Source organism: Bos taurus, chromosome 17 (genome assembly GCF_002263795.3).
Source record: "Bos taurus isolate L1 Dominette 01449 registration number 42190680 breed Hereford chromosome 17, ARS-UCD2.0, whole genome shotgun sequence".
In the NCBI taxonomy this organism is placed as follows: Eukaryota; Metazoa; Chordata; class Mammalia; order Artiodactyla; family Bovidae; genus Bos; species Bos taurus.
Window position 1 is genome coordinate 34,459,520 of NC_037344.1, and position 21,864 is coordinate 34,481,383.

Sequence of the window (21,864 nt, forward strand, 5' to 3'; positions counted from 1 at the left end):
ATGGGAATTTCCAGGCAAGAGTGTTGGAGTGGGGTGCCATTGCCTTCTCTGAAAGGGGTCTAAATGCCTACTTTACAAACTGCTGCCCAAGGGTCCAGCTTGTACTTGTAGCATACATATAGGAGCTGGCTGCAATTCTTGGCGGAGGCCTGCAAACACTTCTCCCACCTTCTTTTTGGCCAGTTCAAACAATGAAACTAAGTTGCCAGTATCTCCCTGGAAGGAGTTTGTATACACATCTGGTGCTCTGGCTTTGAATGATCAGAAAGAGAAATTAATAAAACATCTCAATTATAATGGCATCAAAAAGAATGAAATACTTAGGAATAAATTTAACCAAGGAGGTAAAAGATCTGTATGTACACTGAAAACAACAAGGCACTGATGAAAGAAACTGAAGAAGACACAAATAAATTAAAGATATACTGTGTTTATATCTTTTTAAAGAATATAAACTGGAAGAATTAGTATTGTTAAAATGTCCATACATCCAAAGTAATCTACAGATTCAGTGCAATTCCCACCAAAATTCCAGTGAAATCTTTCACAGAAACAAACAACCTAATATTTGTATGGAACCACAAAAGTCTCTGAATAGTCAAAACAGTCTTGAGAAAGCAGAACAAAGCTGGAGGCATCATACATCCTGATTTCGAATTATTTTACCAAGCTAAAGTAATCAAAACAGTATTCTGTCATAAAAATAGACACATAGATCAATGAGACAGAATAGAGGGCCCAGAAATAAACCCATGCATATATGGTCAATTAATTTTCTTAAAGCAGTGAAAAATATACAATCAGGAAATGATAGCTTCTTCAACAAATGGTGCTGGGAATCTGATCTGATCTGATGCAAAAGAATGAAACTGGACTCATATCTTACACCACATAAAAAACCAACCGGAAATGGATTAAATGTAACCTGAAACTATAAAACTCTTAGAAGAAAATACAGGAGTAAGCTCTTTTGACAATCGTTTTGGCAATGATGCTTTGGATTTGGCACTAAAAGCAAATGCAACAAAAGCAAAAATAAACAAGTAAGATTACATCAAACTAAAAAGCTACTACACAGCAAGGAAACCATCAACATGTGAAAAGGCAACCTACTAAATGGGAGAATATATTTGCAAATTATATATCTGAAAAGGGGTCAATATCTAACATATAGAAATATAGAAGGTATTGATACAACTCAACATCAAAAAACCAAATAACTCAGTTAAAATATGGGGAAAAGGCCAGACAGTTATTTTCTTCCACATGGCATACATACAAATGGCCAACATAAAAAGGTGCTCTGCATGACCAATTATCAGGGAAACACAAATCAAAACCATAGTTAGTTGTTGCTTCACACCTGTTAGGATGGCTATTATCAAAAACAGAAGAGGTGATAAATGCTATTAAGGATATGGAAAAAAGGGAATTCTTGTACATTGTTGGTGGGAATATAAACTAATAAAGCCACTATGGAAAACAGTACAGAGGCTACTTGAAGAAAAGTTATAAACAAAAGTATTATATGATCCAGCAATCCCAATTCTGGGTACACATTCAAAATAAATGAAAGCATTACCTTGAAGGGACCCCTATACTCCTAGGTTCAGTGGAGCATTAATCACAACAGCCAAGATATGGAAACAACCTAAGTGTCTGTCTCTGGATGACTGGATAAGAAATGTGATGTATGTATATATATAACTATGTAAATATTTATAAATACACATAAAATGGAATATTATTCAGTCTTTAGAAAGCAGAAAATCCTATCATTTGTGACACAAACATGGAGAGTATTATGACAACTGAAGTAAACAGAGAAAGACAAAATATTTCATGGTATCACTTATAATGTGGAGTCTAAAAACTTATAATGGCAGAAAGTGAGGAGGAACTAAAGAGCCTCTTGATGAGGGTGAAAGATAAGAGTGACAAAGCTGGCTTGAAACTCAACATTCAAAAAACTAAGATCATGGTATCTGGTCCCATCACTTTATGGCAAGAAGAAGGGGAAAACGTGGAAGCAGTGAGAGATCTTATTTTCTTGGGCTTCAAAATGACTGCAGATGGTGACTGCAGCCATTAAATTAAAAGATGCTTGCTCCTTGGAAGGAAAGCTATGACAAACCTAGACAGCATATTAAAAAGCAGAGACATCACTTTGCCGACAAAGGTCCGTCTAGTCAAAGCTATGGTTTTTTCCAGTAGTCACGTGTAGATTTAAGAGTTGGACCATAAAGAAGGCTGAGTGTTGAAACACTGATGCTTTTGAACTTCGGTGGAGAAGACTCTTGGGAGTCTCTCGGACATCAAAGAGATCAAACTAGTCAGTCCTAGAGGAAATCAATCTTAAATAGTGACCGGAAGGACTGATGCTGATGCTCCAATACTTTGGCCACTTGATGTGAAGAGTTGATTCAATGGAACAGACCCTGATGCTGAGAAAGACTGAAGGCAAAAGGAGAGGAGGACAGCAGAGGATGAGATGCTTAGATAGCATCACTGATTCAACTGGCATGAATCTGAGCAAACTCCAGGAGACAGAAGAAGACAGAGGAGCCTGGCGTGCTGCAGTCCATGGGGTTGCTTAAGAGTCACACATGACTTAGTGACTGAACAAGAACAACAACAAAAATATATAAATAAATGGTAAATCAAACTCACAGAAGAGAAAAGTGGTTGCCAGAGGCTGGGGGAGTTGGGGAAATCAGGAGATGTTGTAAAAGGGTACAAACTTTCAGTAATAAGATGAATAAAAGGTTGAAGATTTAATGTGTAATATGGTAACCAAAGTTGATCATACTGTGATGTGTAGCTGAAATTTGCTAAGAGTAGAAGCTAAATTTTCTCTTTCACACCTACATACACATAATACATGAGGTGATGGTTGTATTCACTTGATGGAGGGAATCCATTCATAATGTTTATCAAACCACCATGTTGGATACTTTAAACATCCTACAATTGTCAATTTGGAGACGGTAATGGCAACCCACTGCAGTATTCTTGCCTGGAGAATTCCATGGACTACCAGAGGAGCCTGGTAGGCTACAGTCTGTGGGGTTGCATACAGTGGGACACAACTGAGCAACTAACACACATTTGTCAATTATATCTCAATAAAGCAAGGGGGAAAAAAGAGGAAAGCAGGAGTGCAGGAGTAAAAAGCAAAGGTGAATGCTTCTTACCTCTACTAAACTCCAAATGATAGCCTGTTAATGCCACCCAAATATAACTGTGTATTGGCTTCTCCTGCCAAGATGTCATTCTCTAAAGCTGTGGTCATATGTAGGGCACACCCATTCTACGGGCTTTTTAAACAGTATAATAAAAGGCTCCCGTTTGCTGTATGATTCCCATAAGGTAGTTTTGTTAATTATGGAAAACTGCATGATATGAAAAATAAATTAGTTTCAGCAAAGTTTGAAGTTCTCATTTCTATGGTCTGTGTATGAGCTTGGTGTGTAGGTGAACATATATACATACATGCACTGTGGCAACAGAAAAATCCACAAAATACAGGTAAAGCTAAGTCAACATAAAAAGAAAAATTATACTAGATTGTTCTGTATTATTTTACTACAGTATCTTGTTCAGATATTATTAAAATTGTGCCATTAAAGAGAGATTGCTGAATATATAAATTCTGTCACCTTACTGCCAGTGTGTGATGTGACAAGGTTCTTGAATCAGACAAAACTTTAAGAGTAAAAACTTCTTTCTATAATGTACTTTGTCATTTAAAAGGTCCCTCCCCTCATCCATCACCTCCCAGCACAGTCATCCTGTGTTTTAAAGCACTGCCATATAGTACGGCCACTGTGTGGTGTGTCATCTACATATAAAATACTGCATGTGCCCAAGTTAAAAATGCTCCTGTTGAGTAGTGAATCCCAATTCTGAGGAGAACGTTTTTCTATTCATACAGGTAGAAATATCTAATTCAAATACAGCAACATAATGTTCAAAATAGAATGTTTTTCTTCATGGTTAACAGTTCTTGGAGGGAATAATTCTCCCTTATCATTATAAGTTATAAATCATCACAATTATGAGGGCAAAAAGTAAAGTATTGAGCAAATATGGCTGTTTTTACCTATAAACATTTATAAAACATAACACGATTCCAAATAGGTATCTTTTTCTTACAGAAAGAATACATTTAATATCCTATTAAAGAAAGAAAAACAGATATGAATTTATTAAAATAAAAACTTTCTGCTCTATGAAATTTTAGATTAGAGTGAAAAGATAAGCCACAAATTAAGAAAAACTCTTTAGACAACACAAATCTGATAAAGGAAGGATATCCAAAATATATAGAGAACTTTAAAAATCCAAAAAAGAGAAAATAATCCAATTAAAAGTGGGCTAGTGCACTGGGACGACCCAGAGGGATGGTATGGGGAGGGAGGAGGGAGGAGGGTTCAGGATGGGGAACACATGTATACCTGTGGTGGATTCATTTTGATATTTGGCAAAACTAATACAAATATGTAAAGTTTAAAAATTAAATAAAATTAAAAAAAAAAAGAAAAAAAAATAAAAGTGGGCAAAATATCTGAACAGACACCTCACCAAAGAAGTGATATAGATGGAAAATAAGGAAATGATGCTAAATATCATAGATCATTAGGGAACTGCAAATTAACAATGAGCTATCACTATGCATGTATCTGAATGGCTAAAATCTAAGACACTGACAACATCAAAAGCTGATGAGGATCTGGAGCAACAAGAAACTTGTTGGGAGTGGAGATAGCTTGTCAGTTTCTTATAAAACTGAATGTATTCTTACTTTATGATCCAGCAATTACCCTCCTGAGTATTTACCACAAAGAGATGAAATCTTAAGTCCATAAATAAAACTTTCACATAAACATCTATAAAAAGCTTTAATCAATCTTGTAAGCATGCAAGATGTCCTTCAGTAGGTAAACAGATAAACTGTGGTACATGAAGACAATGGAATATTATTCTACAATAAAAAGAAATGAGCTACCAAGCTACGGAAAGACAAGAGGAACTTTACAAGCAAACTGCTATGTTAAAGAAGATTTCATCTATACTGCATTCTGGAAAAGGCAAAACTAAGAAGACAGTAAAAACATCAAGGGTTTGGAGTTAGGGAGGAAGGGTGAATAAGTGGAGCACATGGGGTTTTTAGTGCAGTGAAACCATTCTATATCATTATATATTTGTCAAATGTCATATGCAAGTATCATTATATATTTGTCAAAATCCATAGAAAGTACATCACCAAGACTGAAATATAAATTACGGACTTGAGTTAATAGTAATATATTAATAATGGCTCAATAATTTTATTTATTTATTTATTTTTTTGGCTCGATAATTTTAATAAATGTATCATAATAATGAAAGATGATAATAGGGGAAATGGGAGAAGGAGGTGAGAAAGTGAATGGATACTCTATGTTTTCCACTTATTTTTCTGTAAGCCTAAAACTGCTCAGAAAATAAAATTTATTAATAAAAAATATATAATTAAAAATGTCACGTAAGAGATAATTCTAGTTAATAAAAGAATATTTTAGCAATGTAGAAGAAATAGTCTTAATTTCTCTACTGAGACAGATGTTTAGAAATATAAGTCCTAAATGTAACTTTCAAGTTACAGAAATGCATCCCTGAAAAAAAAAAAAAAAGAATTTTGGTCCTTTGTTAATAGAAAATGGTACTTTTCAGATTTTATATACAAATACTAGAAAAATATGGTCTTAAGCATGTATGTCCTAGGGGTCATGTTTTTTTAGGGGTCATGTTTAAGAATTAGTGACCAAATATTTATAAATAGTTTTCTTTGGAAATTCTTTACTGGGTGCCTTCTAATACATCTCCCAAAATTTTATATAAAAATGTCTAATGAAGAAAAGCTTTTTAAAAGGGGCAGAAATTGGTTATGACTTTTATTCTTTAACTCAGTTGTCTTTTTGAGTTAGTGGAGGAAATTCCCAGTTTTTTATATTTTTAACAATGAATTTCCTCTTAAATTTGGACCTTAAACCAAAATTCTTTTAGAAACTAATCCCTCTTATCAAACAAAATTCTACAGATTAAGTGGAGCTGCTCCCCTCAATGCAGTCCAGATGAGGGGCCCTAGTATTTTTCTTCCTGTTTGCTCCTATGCCCCAGCCTTAGGACCACCCAGAGGAACCCTGGTGCTTTCAGAGTCAGCTTCAAACTAGTCTCTAAAATATAAATATTTTCCAATTATAAAATCACTTACTATTGAATTTTCTACTACTATTACCTATCTTTTAGTTTCTACCCTAAAGTCCCTCATGCTAATAAGGCTTAGTAAAACTTGGATGCAATCTCAAAAATGACAGAATGGTCTCTGTTCGTTTCCAAGGCAAACCATTGAATATCACGGTAATCCAAGTCTATGCCCCGACCAATAATGCTGAAGTTGGATGGTTGTAAGAAGGCCTACAAGACCTTCTAGAACTAATACCCAAAAAAGATGTCCTTTTCATTACAGGGGACTTGAATGCAAAAGCAGTAAGTCAAGAAATACCTGGAGTAACAGGCAAATTTGGCCTTGGAGTACAGAATGAAGCAGGGCAAAGGCTAATAGACTTCTGCCAAGAGAACGCACTCACTGGTCAGAGCAAACACCTTCTTACAACAAGAGAAGACTCTACACATGGACTTCACCAGACGGTCAATACCAAACTCAGACTGATTATATTCTTTGCAGCAAAAGATGGAGAAGCTCTATACAGTCAGCAAAAACAAGACCAGGAGCTGGCTGTGGCTCAGATCATGAACCTCTCATTGCCAAATTTAGATTTAAATTCAAGTAGGGAAAACCACTAGACCATTCAGGTATGACCTAAATAAAATCCATTATGATTATACAGTTGAAGTGAGAAATAGATTTAAGGGACTATATCTGATAGACAGAGTGCCTGATGAACTATGGACAGAGGTTCGTGACACTGTAGAGGAGAAAGGGATCAAGACCATCTCCAAGAAAAAGAAATGCAAAAAAGAAAAATGGCTGTCTGAGGAGGCCTTACAAATAGCTATGAAAAGAAGAGAAGTGAAAAGCAAAGGAGAAAAGGAAAGACATACCCATCTGAATGCAGAGTTCCAAAGAATAGCAAGGAGAGATAAGAAAGCCTTCCTCAGTGATCAGTGCAAAGAAATAGAGGAAAACAATAGAATGGGAAAGACTAGAGATCTTTTTCCAAGGGAACATTTCCAAGGGAACATTTCACACAAAGAAGGGCTCAATAAAGGATAGAAATGCTATGGATCTAATAGAAGCAGAAGATATTAAGAAGAGGTGGCAAGAATACACACAAGAACTATACAAAAAAGATCTTCATGAGCCAGATAATCACAATGGTATGATCATTCACCTAGAGCCAGACATCCTGGAATGCAAAGTCAAGTGGGCCTCAGGAAGCATCACTATGAACAAAGCTAGTGGAGGTGATGGAATTCCAGTTATTTCAAATCCTGAAAGATGACAGTGTGAAAGTGCTGCACTCAATATGCCAGCAAATTTGAAAAACTCAGCAGTGGCCACAGGACTGGAAAAAAATCAGTTTTCATTCCAATCCCAAAGAAAGGCAATGCCAAAGAATGCCCGAACTACCACACAGTTGCACTCATCTCATACGTTAGTAAAGTAATGCTCAAAATTCTCCAAGCCAGGCTACAACGTATGTGAACTGTGAACTTCCAGATATTCAAGCTGGTTTTAAAAAAGGCAGAGGAACCAGAGATTAAATTGCCAACATCTAATGGCATCAAAAAAGCAAGAGAGTTCCAGAAAAACATCTACTTCTGCTTTATTGACTATGCCAAAGCCTTTGACTGTGTGGGTCACAACAAACTGTGGAAAATTCTGAAAGAGATGGGAATACCAGACCACCTGACCTGACTCCTGAGAAATCTGTATGCAGGTCAGGAAGCAACAGTTAGAACTGGTCATGGAACAACACACTGGTTCTAAATAGGAAAAGGAGTACATCAAGGCTGTATATTGTCACCCTGCTTATTTAACTTCTATGTAGAGTACATCATGAGAAACCCTGGGCTAGATGAAGCACAAGCTGGAATTAAGATTGCCAGGAGAAATATCAGTAACCTCAGATATGCAGATGAAACCACTCTTATGGCAGAAAGTGAAGAACTAAAGAGCCTCTTAATGAAAGTGAAAAGAGGAGAGTGAAAAGTTGGCTTAAAGCTCAACATTCAGGAAACGAAGATCATGGCATCTGGTCCCATCACTTCATAGGAAATAGATGGGGAAACAGTGGAAACAGTGTAAGACTTTATTTTTTGGGGTTCCAAAATCACTGCAGATGGAGACTGCAGCCATGAAATTAAAAGAAGCTTACTCCTTGGAAGAAAAGTTATGACCAACCTAGATAGCATATTAAAGAGCAGAGACATTACTTTGCCAACAAAGGTCCGTCTAGTCAAGGCTATGGTTTTTCCAGTAGTCATGTATGGATGTGAGAGTTGGACTGTAAAGAAAGCTGAACACCAAAAAACTGATGCTTTTGAACTGTGGTGTTGGAGAAGACTCTTGAGAGTCCCTTGGACTGCAAGGAGATCCAACCAGTCCATTCTGAAGGAGATCAGCCCTGGGATTGCTTTGGAAGGAATGATGCTAAAACTGAAACTCCAATACTTTGGCCACCTGATGCACAGAACTGGCTCATTGGAAAAGACCCTGATGCTGGGAAAGATTGAACGCAGGAGGAGAAAAGGACAACAGAGGATGAGACGGTTGGATGGCATCACTGACTCCATGGACATGAGTTTGAGTAAGCTCTGGGAGTTGGTGATGGGCAGGGAGGCCTGGAGTGCTGCAGTTCATGGGGTCACAGAGTCGGACATGACTGAGCAACTGAACTGAACTGAAAGTGTTAAAGAACAAGAAAAGCTATAGGGAACATACTAGAATACTTTTAAGTTCTTTTCTATTTATTTTAAAAAATATAACCCCAAAATGCACCAATTAAGAGATTCATTTGAAAGAGTAAAAGTTTTAAAAAATGCAGATACTTCTGTGTATGTTCTTGATTATTTAACATTATGTAGTGAATTGATTTAATCAGACTGCTTTTCAACCAGACAACTGATGATTGAGATCGTCAAAAAAAGAACTCAGAAAAGTAGGTCTGGAGGATATTAGGGGTGGGGCAAGGAACTTGGAAGATGAAGGGTGAAAAGTTATCCAAAGAGAAAAAGTGAAGACAAACCTTCTCTAATCTAATCTTGCACAGGACTGGCTTTGTGCCAAGGGAAAAAAACAATCTCCCTCATTCCTTTGGTTGGCTCTAATAGTTCATGTCCTTCTTTTTCCAGGAACTAAAATTTCTACCCACTCCTGTTAGGTTACTTATACCGTGATGTACTATATTTCAGGGAACTAGCTTGGACACTTCACCAATGGAAGCATTGCTTTGAGACATAAATGTTACTTTTAATCCTTAAGAGGCAACTCAGAGTAAATTTTGTTTAAACTAGGAACTGCCTATACCAACCCGATTCTCAAAGATAATTCAGGATGAAATTAATGACTATTAACTAACAGAAATACTCTTTATTAGTCAGAAAAAAAAGAAATAAAAAACATAACATGACCCGTTCTTTAATAATGCGAGGTGTAATGGACTCTGTTAGTCTGCTTGGGCTGCCATAGAAAATACCAGAGTGGATGGTAGAAGCGCTAGACATTTATTTTCTCACAGCTGGAAATCTAAGATTGAGTGTCATCAGGGTCAATTACGCTCCCTTCCTATCTTGCAGACATCCAAAAGTATCATAGTGACCTAGGTCATGTATGACCTTTCCTCTGTACATCTGGAGGCTTTATTAGACCCTAACCATCACTTTATTTAATCCTAGTTCCCTCCTTTCCTTATATGCTTTATCTCCAAATATTATCACATTGGGGGTTAGAGCTTCAAAATATGAATTTTTCAGGGACAGATTTTGGTTCATAGCCACTCTTTAAAAAATTATAAGCAATTATGATCATGAAAAAGAGAAAAGAAAACTTCAAACTTATTAGGCACTAAGATCTCTGCCTCTCTTTTATGAGCCTATAGTTCTCTCTGTGAAGCACATAAAATGGGAGAAATACTCTCTTTAATATTTCATATTTTGCCTACTATATGACTTTCAAAGTGAATCACATCTTGATCATCTAAAGTACTGGTTATCAAAAAAGAATTCAGGAGGTCCTCAGGCTATATCACTACTGGAGTAGCAAAAACAAAAGTTCAAAACAATACAGAACACAGCTATATACTACTTTATGCTATAAGATATTATTATAAAAATTATTATGATGAGGCTTTAGAGTAGTAATTGAAAATAAACCACTTGGGGTAGGATCCAAGTCATCCCCACATTAAACTGGATTTTATAATAAACTAGATCATGTTACAGCAGGCCTTTGATGTGTTTCAATTTTTACATAATTTATTATGTTGTATAATAGGGACCAAGTCTTATACATTTGAGTTCTTTTATTATATTCCTAAAACTCAGTGACTAATTTCTAGTTTTAGATACAAGTGCAAAGTGAATGAAAATATTAATGTAACTTGCTTTACAAAATAAATGCTCTAAAATTTTATAAATATATTTTTAAATATGTAATTTAAAAGCACCAAGGATATAATTTACTCATGAAACTATTCCTACAGGTTCAAAAATCAGGAAACTAGACATGGCAACAAATTTTGGTGTGCTGTTTATAGCAGGAGCACAATATTAATTTTATAGCATAAATGTCTTTTATTAAGTTCGAAAGAAGCCATGGATGAAATGGTAGCCCAGTGTCCATGAACTTGTGCATGTATACATACTTTACGCTCATTATGGTGGCTCAGAGGTTAAGGCATCTGCCTCCAATGCGAGAGACCTGGGTTTGATCCCTGGGTTGGGAAGATCCCCTGGAGACGGAAATGGCAACCCACTCCAGTATGCTTGCCTGGAGAATCCCATGGACGGGGTAGCCTGGTAGGTTACAGTCCACGGGTCGCAAAGACTCAGACACGACTGAGCGACTTCACTCACTCACTCACTCATATGACCAATTCAATTGTAAAATAAGAAAGTTCACTTCTTATTGACACTTCTGGATTCATCTCCCCCAAATCTCCAGTTCTGACCCGGATTTATGATACAGAGAAGAAATGAAAAAAGAAATGCTGGGGACTACGACTGTTCAGTGTTTGACCTTTTGTATTTTTAAGAATTCTGGCAAGAAGTTAATGCTAGGCAAACAAATATAATTCTTGCGTTTAAATATAAAACCATTCCTTAAGGGTTCTTTTGAAGTGAATAAAAATATGCCAAAGGACTACTTTTGCTATCACAGAAAGAAGGTCTTTTCCAAATGCCAAAAACAATTTAAGTGATTTTCCATCTTTTTGGGTAATTCTGAAGAAAAAGAGAAAATGGCTAATTTATGATTTGGAACTTCTACAATGATGAAATTGGTATGTATATTGTATCTTAATTTTTCCTTCTAAATGAACAGGGAAACTTTCCCACAAATATAAAAGCAAAACCCATTTTCCAGATTTTAAGCAAAAAGAGAGCTAGCTGTTATTAAAGACCACCAGAAATAGTATTTGGAGGTTAAAAACAGACAAATCAAAAAAGAGATGCAAATCTTAATTCTTTGTACTTTTCTTTCAAGCCTAAGGCAAGGTTAGATTCAGTTTTTAAATTTCTAAAACACAGGAGAGGTTATGTTTAAAAACAATTCAATGACTGTATTGTAACTCTGAACTATTTTACAGTTTTGGTAATATTTTAATAGAATGACACCTTTGAGAACTCAGAATCACTGTCATTTGAGGATGAAGAATAAGAACATCTCTGTGTCACCATCTAACACCAGATGACAAACAGGAGGTATTTTTGTCCTTTGCGTTACATTTCTGAGCCTTACCTAAACACTCAGGTTCAACTCTAAGCTAAAATTGAAAGGGCATAGTAATTTGGTATGTGTATTTCCTAAACAATTATTCCAGTAGAAATGCTAGGTGTACCATTTTTTTCTTTTCAATAAAAACATATTAAAAAATTACATTGTACCCAAGGAACCAAATATTACTTTAATATACTGAAATAGGGATATTATGTAGACAGTTTGTAAGGAAATACTTACAAATACTTTTTCGTACTTGAAAGTAAAAAAAAAAAAAAAAAAAATGTGTTTAAAAAAGAACAAATAAAAATAGGGATTTCAGATGTTTAAATCTAAATCAGCCAAAATAAATTCTGTACGTAACTATGAATTATAGTTTGAATTTAAAGAACATACCATTATAACTAAAAACATGACATATACATAAAATACTCATGAGTATTCATAAAATCTAAGGCAGTAAAATATGGAAATATTAAACAAATCATAAGTTCTTTATATTAGAGAGCAATGAAATTGATTTTGCTGATTTATACAAATATACAACAAAAATGATTTATTGAGCACCTGCTATATGCATGAGGATAAATACACTTATGTACTTACTGTATGAATCATTTCATCTATTCTGGACAACAGATCTCTCTCATTAACCTATCTGCTAACTATAATGCAGTTTCACATGGTACAAATTGTTCTTTTCTTTAAACAATTTTTTTTTTGTTTATTTGGCTGCACCAGGTCTTCATTACATCAAGTGAGTTCTTTCAGTTGAGGAAAGTGAACACTCAGTTCTGGCATGTGGGATCTACTTCCCTGACCAGGAATTAAACCCAGGCCCCCTGCATTGGGAGTGTGCAGTCTTAGCCACTGGACCACCAGGGAAGTCCCCAAATTGTTCTTAAAAGAAGAAAAAGTCTTCACTTACATTGATGGCATACTTCTCATATATCAGTTCAGTTCAGTTCAGTCGCTCAGTTGTGTCCAACTCTTTGTGACCCCATGAATCACAGCACGCCAGGCCTCCCTGTCCATCACCAACTCCCGGAGTTCACTCAAACTCACGTCCATCGAGTCAGTGATGCCATCCAGCTATCTCATCCTCTGTCGTCCCCTTTTCCTCCTGCCCCCAATCCCTCCCAGCATCAGAGTCTTTTCCAATGAGTCAACTCTTCGCATGAGGTGGCCAAAGTATTGGAGTTTCAGCTTTAGCATCATTCCTTTCAAAGAACACCCAGGACCGATCTCCTTCAGAATGGACTGGTTGGATGTCCTTGCAGTCCAAGGGACTCTCAAGAGTCTTCTCCAACACCACAGTTCAAAAGCATCAATTCTTCGGCGCTCAGCCTTATTCACAGTCCAACTCTCACATCCATACATGACCACTGGAAAAACCATAGCCTTGACCAGACGGACCTTTGTTGGCAAAGTAATGTCTCTGCTTTTGAATATGCTATCTAGGTTGCTCATAACATTCCTTCCAAGGAGTAAGACTCATAACTTTCCTTCCAAGGAGTAAGCATCTTTTAATTTCATGGCTGCAATCACCATATGCAGTGATTTTCATATGTAGATCAATTAAATTATTATTAGAAATTAGCCTACTTCTAAAGCTGAAACTCCAATACTTTGACTACCTGATGCAAAGAGTTGACTCACTGGAAAAGACTCTGATGCTGGGAGGGACTGCGGGCAGGAGGAGAAGGGGACGACAGAGGATGAGATGGCTGGATGGCATCACCGACTCGATGGACGTGAGTTTGAGTGAACTCTGGGAGTTGGTGATGGATAGGGAGGCCTGGCATGCTGAGATTCATGGGGTCACAAAGAGTTGGACACGACTGAGCAACTGAACTGAAATGGACTGAGCCTACTTCACCTCAAATAATCAAAACTGTCCAACTCTACCAGGATCTATACCACAGAATTAAAGCATGCTCTACACATTTAAAAAAAAAATCTTGAGCTCCTTCCAAGTTGGTAAAACCCCCAAATTTATCACTCTTTCGAAGATGAAGAAGCACAGATTCAATGTTTATACAAAAATTCTGGGGGGACCAGCATGGATCAATAGAGAGACTGAAAATCTGGAAGAGGAGAAACAACGGAGACTGTTAAAATGCCATTACTATGGGCCGGAGTAATTCTTCATAGATACTTACTTTGTCTGGATACCAGGCTTGAGGACTAGATTATCAGGTAGGTCTTGATGAACTTGTTGCTTTGATAACACCACTTCTTTTTATAAATGGGCTTCAGTACTTTATACTTTCAGTAATAACATGCTCTATTAAGTCTGTTGCCAGCCAGCCTCTCATTCAACATTCATTTCCTTTCTGACTAATGCTTCTTGTAATCTGACAGCAGTTTTAAACAACTGGCAAGGAGTCAGTAATACAGGTATGGCAGCACAAGGTGTTCTGGAGGATAGTTTGCTTTGGTATAAACATCCTATCTAAAATAGCCTTCAGGTAAGCTGAATTTATTGCCAATTTAAGCAGAAGTTCACGTTTGGAAATATAGAGAATGTTACATTTCCATACACTGTACATTTTTAAAACTGTAAGTTAAAATGAACATTATAACTTTGTAGCTTTTACTTACTTTCCTAACAAAGAGTTTAGGGAAAAAGCAGGCTGATGTATATTTTCATTTTATAAGAGTTTTTATTCTAATGCCTCCAGAATCATAGATACTGAGCTTGACAAGCTGTCCTTAAGAAAGCAGGAAAACCAAAGGTATCAAGGAAAAAAAAATCACTGGGCATGGGAATCTCTAAGCAATTAAAACTTTCATTTCCATTCAGTGGAAAATTGTTCAAGTTTGCTAAGGAGATTGTTTTGGTGGGGTGGAGGGGCGGGCACACCACACACCTTGTGGAATCTTCATTCCCAGACCACAGATTGAACCAGGGGCCTTGGCAGTGAAAGCATGGAGTCTTCACCACCGGACTTCCAGGGTTCCCAGGAGAATGTTTATTAAAATCCAAATTCTAGGAACTGTCAGAGTCTTTCAAGGTTCCTATTCTTCTTGTGCCATGGTTAGGGTCTCTAGGCCATAGAAGCAAGTATTTAGAGACAATGACCACAATCCCAAGATTCCAGGTTTCTAGGAGCATTGTAAGGAAAACATAACTCTGTTATACGTCCCTGGAGGTACAATCTCTAAGGAATTCCTTATAGGACTACTCTAATCTATGACAGGTATAGGTACACATTATCAGCACTAGGAAGGATCATGAAGACCATAACTCTACTCTTTTATTAAAATACGAGAAATTGGTTCTAGAGATGATAACTGATTTGGCCAAATTAATACTGTAGTAAGTGGTCAACAAAGGACTGAAGTCTAGGTCTTGGTTTTTACCAAACAGTAAGAGAGAGGGGGTAGAGGACTGGCTTAAAAGTCACAGCCTAATTAATACATGCTTTCAGTATATCTGGTTTTTGCATTGGAAGATTTTATCATGATTCATTTAAACAGGGTAGCTACTGATTGGTCCAAAATTGCGAAAGGAATATGACAAGGCTGTTTATTGTCACCCTGTTTATTTAACTTATACGCAGAGCACATCATGCAAAATGCCAGGCTGGATGAGTTACAAGCTGGAATCAAGATTGCCAGGAGAAATACCAACAACCTTAGATATGCAGATGAAACCACCCTTATGGCAGAAAGTGAAGAGGAATTAAAGAGCCTCTTGATGAGGGTGAAAGAGAAGAGTGAAAAAGCCAGCTTAAAACTCATTAAAAAATTAAGATCATGGCATCCAGTCCCATCGCTTCATGGCAAGTAGATGGGGAAACAATGTTTCCATTGTGACAGACTGTCCACTGTCCACAGTGACAGACTTTCTTTTCTTGGGCTCCAAAATCACTGTGGATGGTGACTGCTGCCATGAAACTACAAGACGCTTGCTCCTTGGAAGAAAAGCAATGACAAATCTATAGAGCATATTTAAAAGCAGAGACATTACTTTGCCTACAAAGGTCCATATAGTCAAAGCTATGGTTTTTCCAATAGTCATGTATGGATGTGAGAGCTGGACCATAAAGAGGGCAGAGAATCTAAGAATCGATGCTTTTGAATTGAGGTGCTGGAGAACTCTTGAGAGTCCCTTGGACAACAAGGAGATCAAAGCAGTCAATCTTAAAGGAAATCAACCCTGAATATTCATTGGCAGAACTGATGCTGAAATGCCAATACTTTGGCTACCTGATGTGATGTCCAAGGTCCTTCACACTTGTCTGACTCATTTCCCCTGGTTTATTACCTACCATTTCTACTCTCAGACTCTTTTTCTATTCATATTTCAACCTTTAATGGAATGTAGAATACACTATGTACTTTTATGCATTTCTATCTTTCTATATGCCAGGGACACTCCCCTTTCCAGCCCTCCTATACTGGGGACTCCTTTTCATCGATTAAGACTCAGATCAGCTATCCCCTCTTTGAATCCTACTTAGTGCAGAGTTACAACTTCTTCTTTTTCCCACAGTATTCTGCACATGACTATATCATATCACATAAACACATTGTATTGGAGAAAGAAACAGCAACCGACTCCAGTATTCTTGCCTGGAAAATCCCGTGGACAGAGGAGTCTGGTGGGTTACAGTCCATGGAGTCATAAAGAGTTAGACACAACTCAGCACACACACAAACACATTACATAGAACTTAGTTGTTTATATATGTCTTTCCCTCTAAACTGAAGATCTTATTCACAATACCTGGGGAAATACTGTAAGTAAATAAAGAAAACCATAGTTCCTAACTTTAAGTAGCTTATAATTTTTGTGAAGATGACAATAACTGTAAGAAAAGTACATATAAAAAAAGTGTCAAGATGTTTCATACCCACTGTCCACAAGAGTAGGCAAACCTTTATCAAAGATCAGAGATGTCAAAGGGACTATGGAACTTTTTCAAAGATACTTCTGTTGACTCAGAGGCAGGAAGAGCCTTTCAGGACGAGTTCAAGGATCTGATTTCTGGTTCTGGGTCTGTCATATTTGTTTGTTATGGGACTTCAGATAAATCAGTATCAAAAAAAGTTTAAAACTACAAGTGTCACTTTAGTGAATGTTAAAATTGGTATTTTTGTTCATTAGGATTACTTAGAATCAACACACAAATCATCCATCCACCATAGAGTTCACTGATGCAGTGGACACATGGCTGCTGTGCTGGGAGTCCAAGAAGTACAGAACCTAGTTTCTGCCATAGACAATCTTACAGTTTGTCTGGCGGGACATGAGGTGGCTGCCCTTATTAAAATAACCAGAAGGGAAAATATCCTAAGAGCCAAACAAATGAAACAAAAATCAGAGTAAAAGCATTCAAAAGGAGAAGCCATTTTTGGGTGGGTTTGTCATGATGGTTTTATGACAAAGCAGTGATTTCAACAGGCTGTGTGAGCAAAGAGTACTTTGAAACTCTGGGGTATAGATACAGAATTTTAGGGTAAACGCACAATAAAGAGTGGAGAGAACAAAGATCTCAAATAAGAGCAGTAGACCAAATGGTCACAACAGCACGATTTCACAGGGCAGTTTCTGATTAGGCAGGACAGGCAGATTGCAGGTGTATCTACAGGAGGTTGCTAAGTCCCATGGTGCCTGCTGCACTTAGAGATGTGAACACTGCTGCTAATCACTCTCCACCAGCACTGCACAGGGAGCCAAAACGTGTCCTGTCCTGCCTGAGGATCTTGAGTCCTGTCTCAGATGTGTTGCTAGGCTGGTCATATAAAGAGTCAATCTATGCCAGGTTCCAGTACATTGATCATGATTTTTAGATTAGGGAAAATAGTCACAGGAGGATTCATGGAGGAAAAGTACAGATATCCTACATGATTATAATTGCTCCTTCTGTTTTCACTGGGTAGGAGAAAAGAGAAAGTATGTTATAAGAATAATAGTCAGCAAGACAATAAAGTAGGCAGGAGGAGAAGGGAACAACAGAAGTCGAGATGGTTGGATGCCATCATCGACATGATAGACATGAATTTGAGGAGGCTCGAGGAGTTGGTGATGGACAGGGAAGCCTTGTGTGCTGCAGTCCATGGGGTCACAAAGAGTTGGACACGACTGAGTGACTGAACAACAACTTTATTAGCTATAATAGCTCAAGCACAGTGCATAGAACCCTTTTTGAATTAATGGGGCACACTGAAAGTTGATTTTTTTAATGTCAAGCTGACATGACGATTTTGAACTTTTATTAGACTCAGAAGGGCCCAGACTTAGACTACAAAACAGAATTCAGGGCAAGACACATCGCTTTAGTAAAACAAAGATAAGACTAAATTTACATGAAGTTAAAGCTTTTTAAAAAATTAATGTGAAATGAATTTAACTCTAACAAATTGCTAGAGCTAGATTCATAAGATAGTCATCTTATGAATGGGTCACTATATTAAGTAGATTTCTACAGTTGGAGAAAAGTGTAAGAGGCAAACTCAATTATTATTTATTAACAGCTTTCAGATAAATTATCTGGTTATTGAGACCATGCAAAACTGTTTTATGGCAGCATCATTGAATACTGCAGTGGTAAATATAAACACTGAACTGATATGAGGAGGATAAAATGAAGGCAAATAACATTTATGAAGCACTCATTATGTGTCAGGCCTTGTTGCTTTTACATTTATTATCTCACTCAACCCTCAAAACAGTTTGTCATGCAGGCATTTCACAGATGAAGAAACTAAGATTCAAAGAAGTTAAATACTAAATAACTTGTCTGAAGCAACTCTGAAGAAATGAGCTACAATTCAACTGTATTATTAAAATTGTTTTTTCTCCTACTTAATTGCCTCTCTTGAAAGCTGAATTCTCAAATCTTGATATGTGAAATAAATGCTATGATTGCCTATATTACTCATAAATGTATAGCTGATACCTGGCTCTTAAATGTTTTGTCAATTTAACGAGATAATCACTAAAACGAGGATAACATCCAAATGCAAATAGTTAATATAAATTTTACTGACATTAATTGTCAGCCTGTTTCAGCAAATTCTTATACCGAGGAAATTATGTATCTTATTCATCACCTCTGTCTTCAAGCACATGGCACACGAGTAATGGGCCCAGTTATGGCTTAATATACATATATTTATGATTGCTGATTTCCTGCCAGTGGTAAAAGTTTTCCAAAAGGAACTAGGATAATTTGACATAGCAGAAATACATGAAGTGGAATCTGCTACAAATAACTTAAAAAACAAAAATCAAAGCAAAAGAAAACAATAGCCATAACCAAAAAAGACTTCTTATTTCCTCCTGAGCTGAATTCCCATCTGCTTTTAAATGGCAACATGTTTTTCCATTAAGTGGAAGCTACAGCCAAGAAATCAAAGACAATGAGGCTCTGGCCACCGGGGAATAGCGGGCTGCAGGGGTGGCTGATGGACGCTGCCTGCTTCAGCCTCTCTGCAGAAGATACTCCCTAGGGACCACCTTCTCCTTTCAGTGGGTGACAAACTTCCCCTTGGGACTCTCCTTAGGATTAAAAAATATATTCTAATTCCCTGTAGACCCTTTCCAAGGAGGAAAAATAAAGTAACTCAGTATAAGGAGCTATTTCAATCTCTGGGTGTCTGTAAGCTTCCATGAAACAAAAGCACCAGGTGACAAAAATTTCTTTTGAAAAAGTAACCCCTCTTATCCCAGTTGCTTAATAAGTGCCGATATCATCTCCATCCCAATTATCCTCTACAACTTTTTAATTAAAAAGATAAATAAAATACTCACCACAGTTAAAGTAAACATTTTCTGTTTCCAAAAAAACAGAGTGCCAGTAATTTCCTCATTTCTGGCTCACCCAGACAAATTTTTGTTAAATAGTTGATATTGTACAGCCAAATAAAATTAATTTTATATAATACTGAATACTATATATATATACTATATATAATACTGAATACTGAATACTGAATATACTACTTTACTGAGAAGACAATAATTAACTGAGTCGGCAGTTTCATTTTTATACCAAAAGCGGCCACAGAGACACTTCAACCCTGAAAAAGAGGTTGTGCCCATAGCTGGACGCATTGCTATAAGAAGTTTCCTATATGACAAATGAGGAGGGAAAGTCTTGTTTTTCCTAAATATAATTTTTTCAGTTTATTAAGTCTTTGTTAAGTATATTCTATGTAGTAGGCTTTGTGCTGGCCTTGCTGGGGGAAGAAATAAATTAGTGACATCAGTGATAAAGCAGTGAGTCTGTAGGAGTCACATGACTGAAGTGAAAACTTTGACTTTGTTTTTACTATTTAAAAACCCATCAAAACTAATTTTGGCTTTCAAACATTGTCTTGCCATTTTCATTCTGATACAGAGAAGAAAAAAAGATGAGATCTTATATTTTATGTGAAGCTAAGTTTAATCTATCTTAAATTTCCTATTGATCAATTTTAAGACTTTAAAAAAGTTAGTATTTCTTTTCAAAGAATAGGGCACCTGTGTGAATTACCTAAATATTGAGACTAAACCCTCCTCTCAAAACAAAAACTGTGTAACTAATCTGTCTTGTCCAAATTGAAAACGCAGAACTACAAAGATATATATCTGGAATAAGTGTCTATAAAATTGTAGTCATACACTAATTATAATTAGGACCACAGTGGAATACCCTTCCCTCATCCAAGCATTATGGGACACAAAAATGTAAAGCGAGGGACAGAAATGTCTGCTACTTTCTCTATGACTATTTTTAGAAGATCTGATATAAAAATTAATCAGAAATGAATGTGCTTATATTTTAGGCTGAATAAGGCATGTACTACATAAGAATTAGCAAGCTGGTACAATAATTCCTGGCACCAAATGAGTTTTTACTTCTCAGCCAGACAGAACCTCACTGGCTTTGATTTTTGTTTTGCACTTCTGTGTTACTATCATGAATTACTTCAAAGTGAGAAAGGCATATTTATACTTTGCTAACTGCTCTTCCACTTCACTTAAGTGAAAGATTTATGGTTTCTTCTCCTGGCTGTTTCCTGTAAACTGACGTACCATATACAGGATGCCAGCCTTTGCTCTTACATCAAAAACGAAATTTTAGAAATGCTACAGCAGTCGGCTAGCAGTAACTATATGTTCATTTTAACTTAATGGATGGTCATGCCAAAGAGATGCTCATAAAGATTATTGTTTTAGACAAGACTTTAAACGTAAAGGCACTTTAACTGCGTCTCAAGCTTTCTACAAGAATTTTCCACCCCAGTGAATTTAAACATTTAAAGGGGGAAAATCAAATATACATAGTTCACAGTTGCAGAAACAATTAGTAGATCTGAGATTTTTTTTTGGTTGTTGCTATTAGCTATGACTGCATGATATACTAAATCCAATTCCACATGTAAATTTATCTACAAGACTTTGATTATCATATGGTTTATTATGTATTAGTCTCTTTGGTTTTTATAGAAGACAGATAAAAATAACAGCAAGTAAAACAGAAAGTGGAGTCCCAGTCTGCTGGATAATTCAGAATGAAAAGAATCTGCAACTTCGTATTTATGAGAGTATTAATTTTCTAGTACAAACCTGTATCAGTGGTATTCAGAAGAGATTTCTGTGTTGAACACATGTAGAAAAGTTGCACAAGTATTTTAGTGGAATTTTATTCTGTAAACAAAAACAGCCTAAGTAAAGAGCTGCTAAGGAGAGAAAAATATCTCTTACTTAATAGGCCATACTTAAAATTTTCATATTTTCACAGAGGTGTTGCTGTTCTTATTTAAACTGTATTTTTACTATTAAGAGCAGGCTGGCTGTCCCTTTTATGGTTTTTATCACAGAATCTTTGTAGATTGAGATAATTTTCCAAAAGCTTAAAAGATAAGAAAATCAAGTCTTTTGTATTTCGGAGTATGTTCATGATATCTTAATCTCATTTTTA

General features: G+C 36.5%; 1 protein-coding gene across 6 annotated transcripts in view; it reads right to left on the reverse strand.

Moving 5' to 3' along the window:
- The window catches only part of SPATA5 (spermatogenesis associated 5), a 331,976-nt gene that overhangs the window by 44,405 nt on the left and 265,707 nt on the right, over positions 1 to 21,864 (reverse strand). For 2 of the 6 annotated variants that reach the window (XM_024977590.2, XM_059876279.1), the window contains exon 16: positions 21,510 to 21,590. The exons of 3 other annotated variants lie outside the window; for them this stretch is intronic. In XM_024977590.2, the coding sequence (XP_024833358.1) occupies positions 21,525 to 21,590 (66 nt within the window). In that variant the 3' untranslated portion in view covers positions 21,510 to 21,524. Of the gene's footprint in view, positions 1 to 13,109; positions 21,591 to 21,864 lie in introns of those variants that run through there. One more of the 6 variants, XM_059876278.1, reaches the window with a different exon arrangement.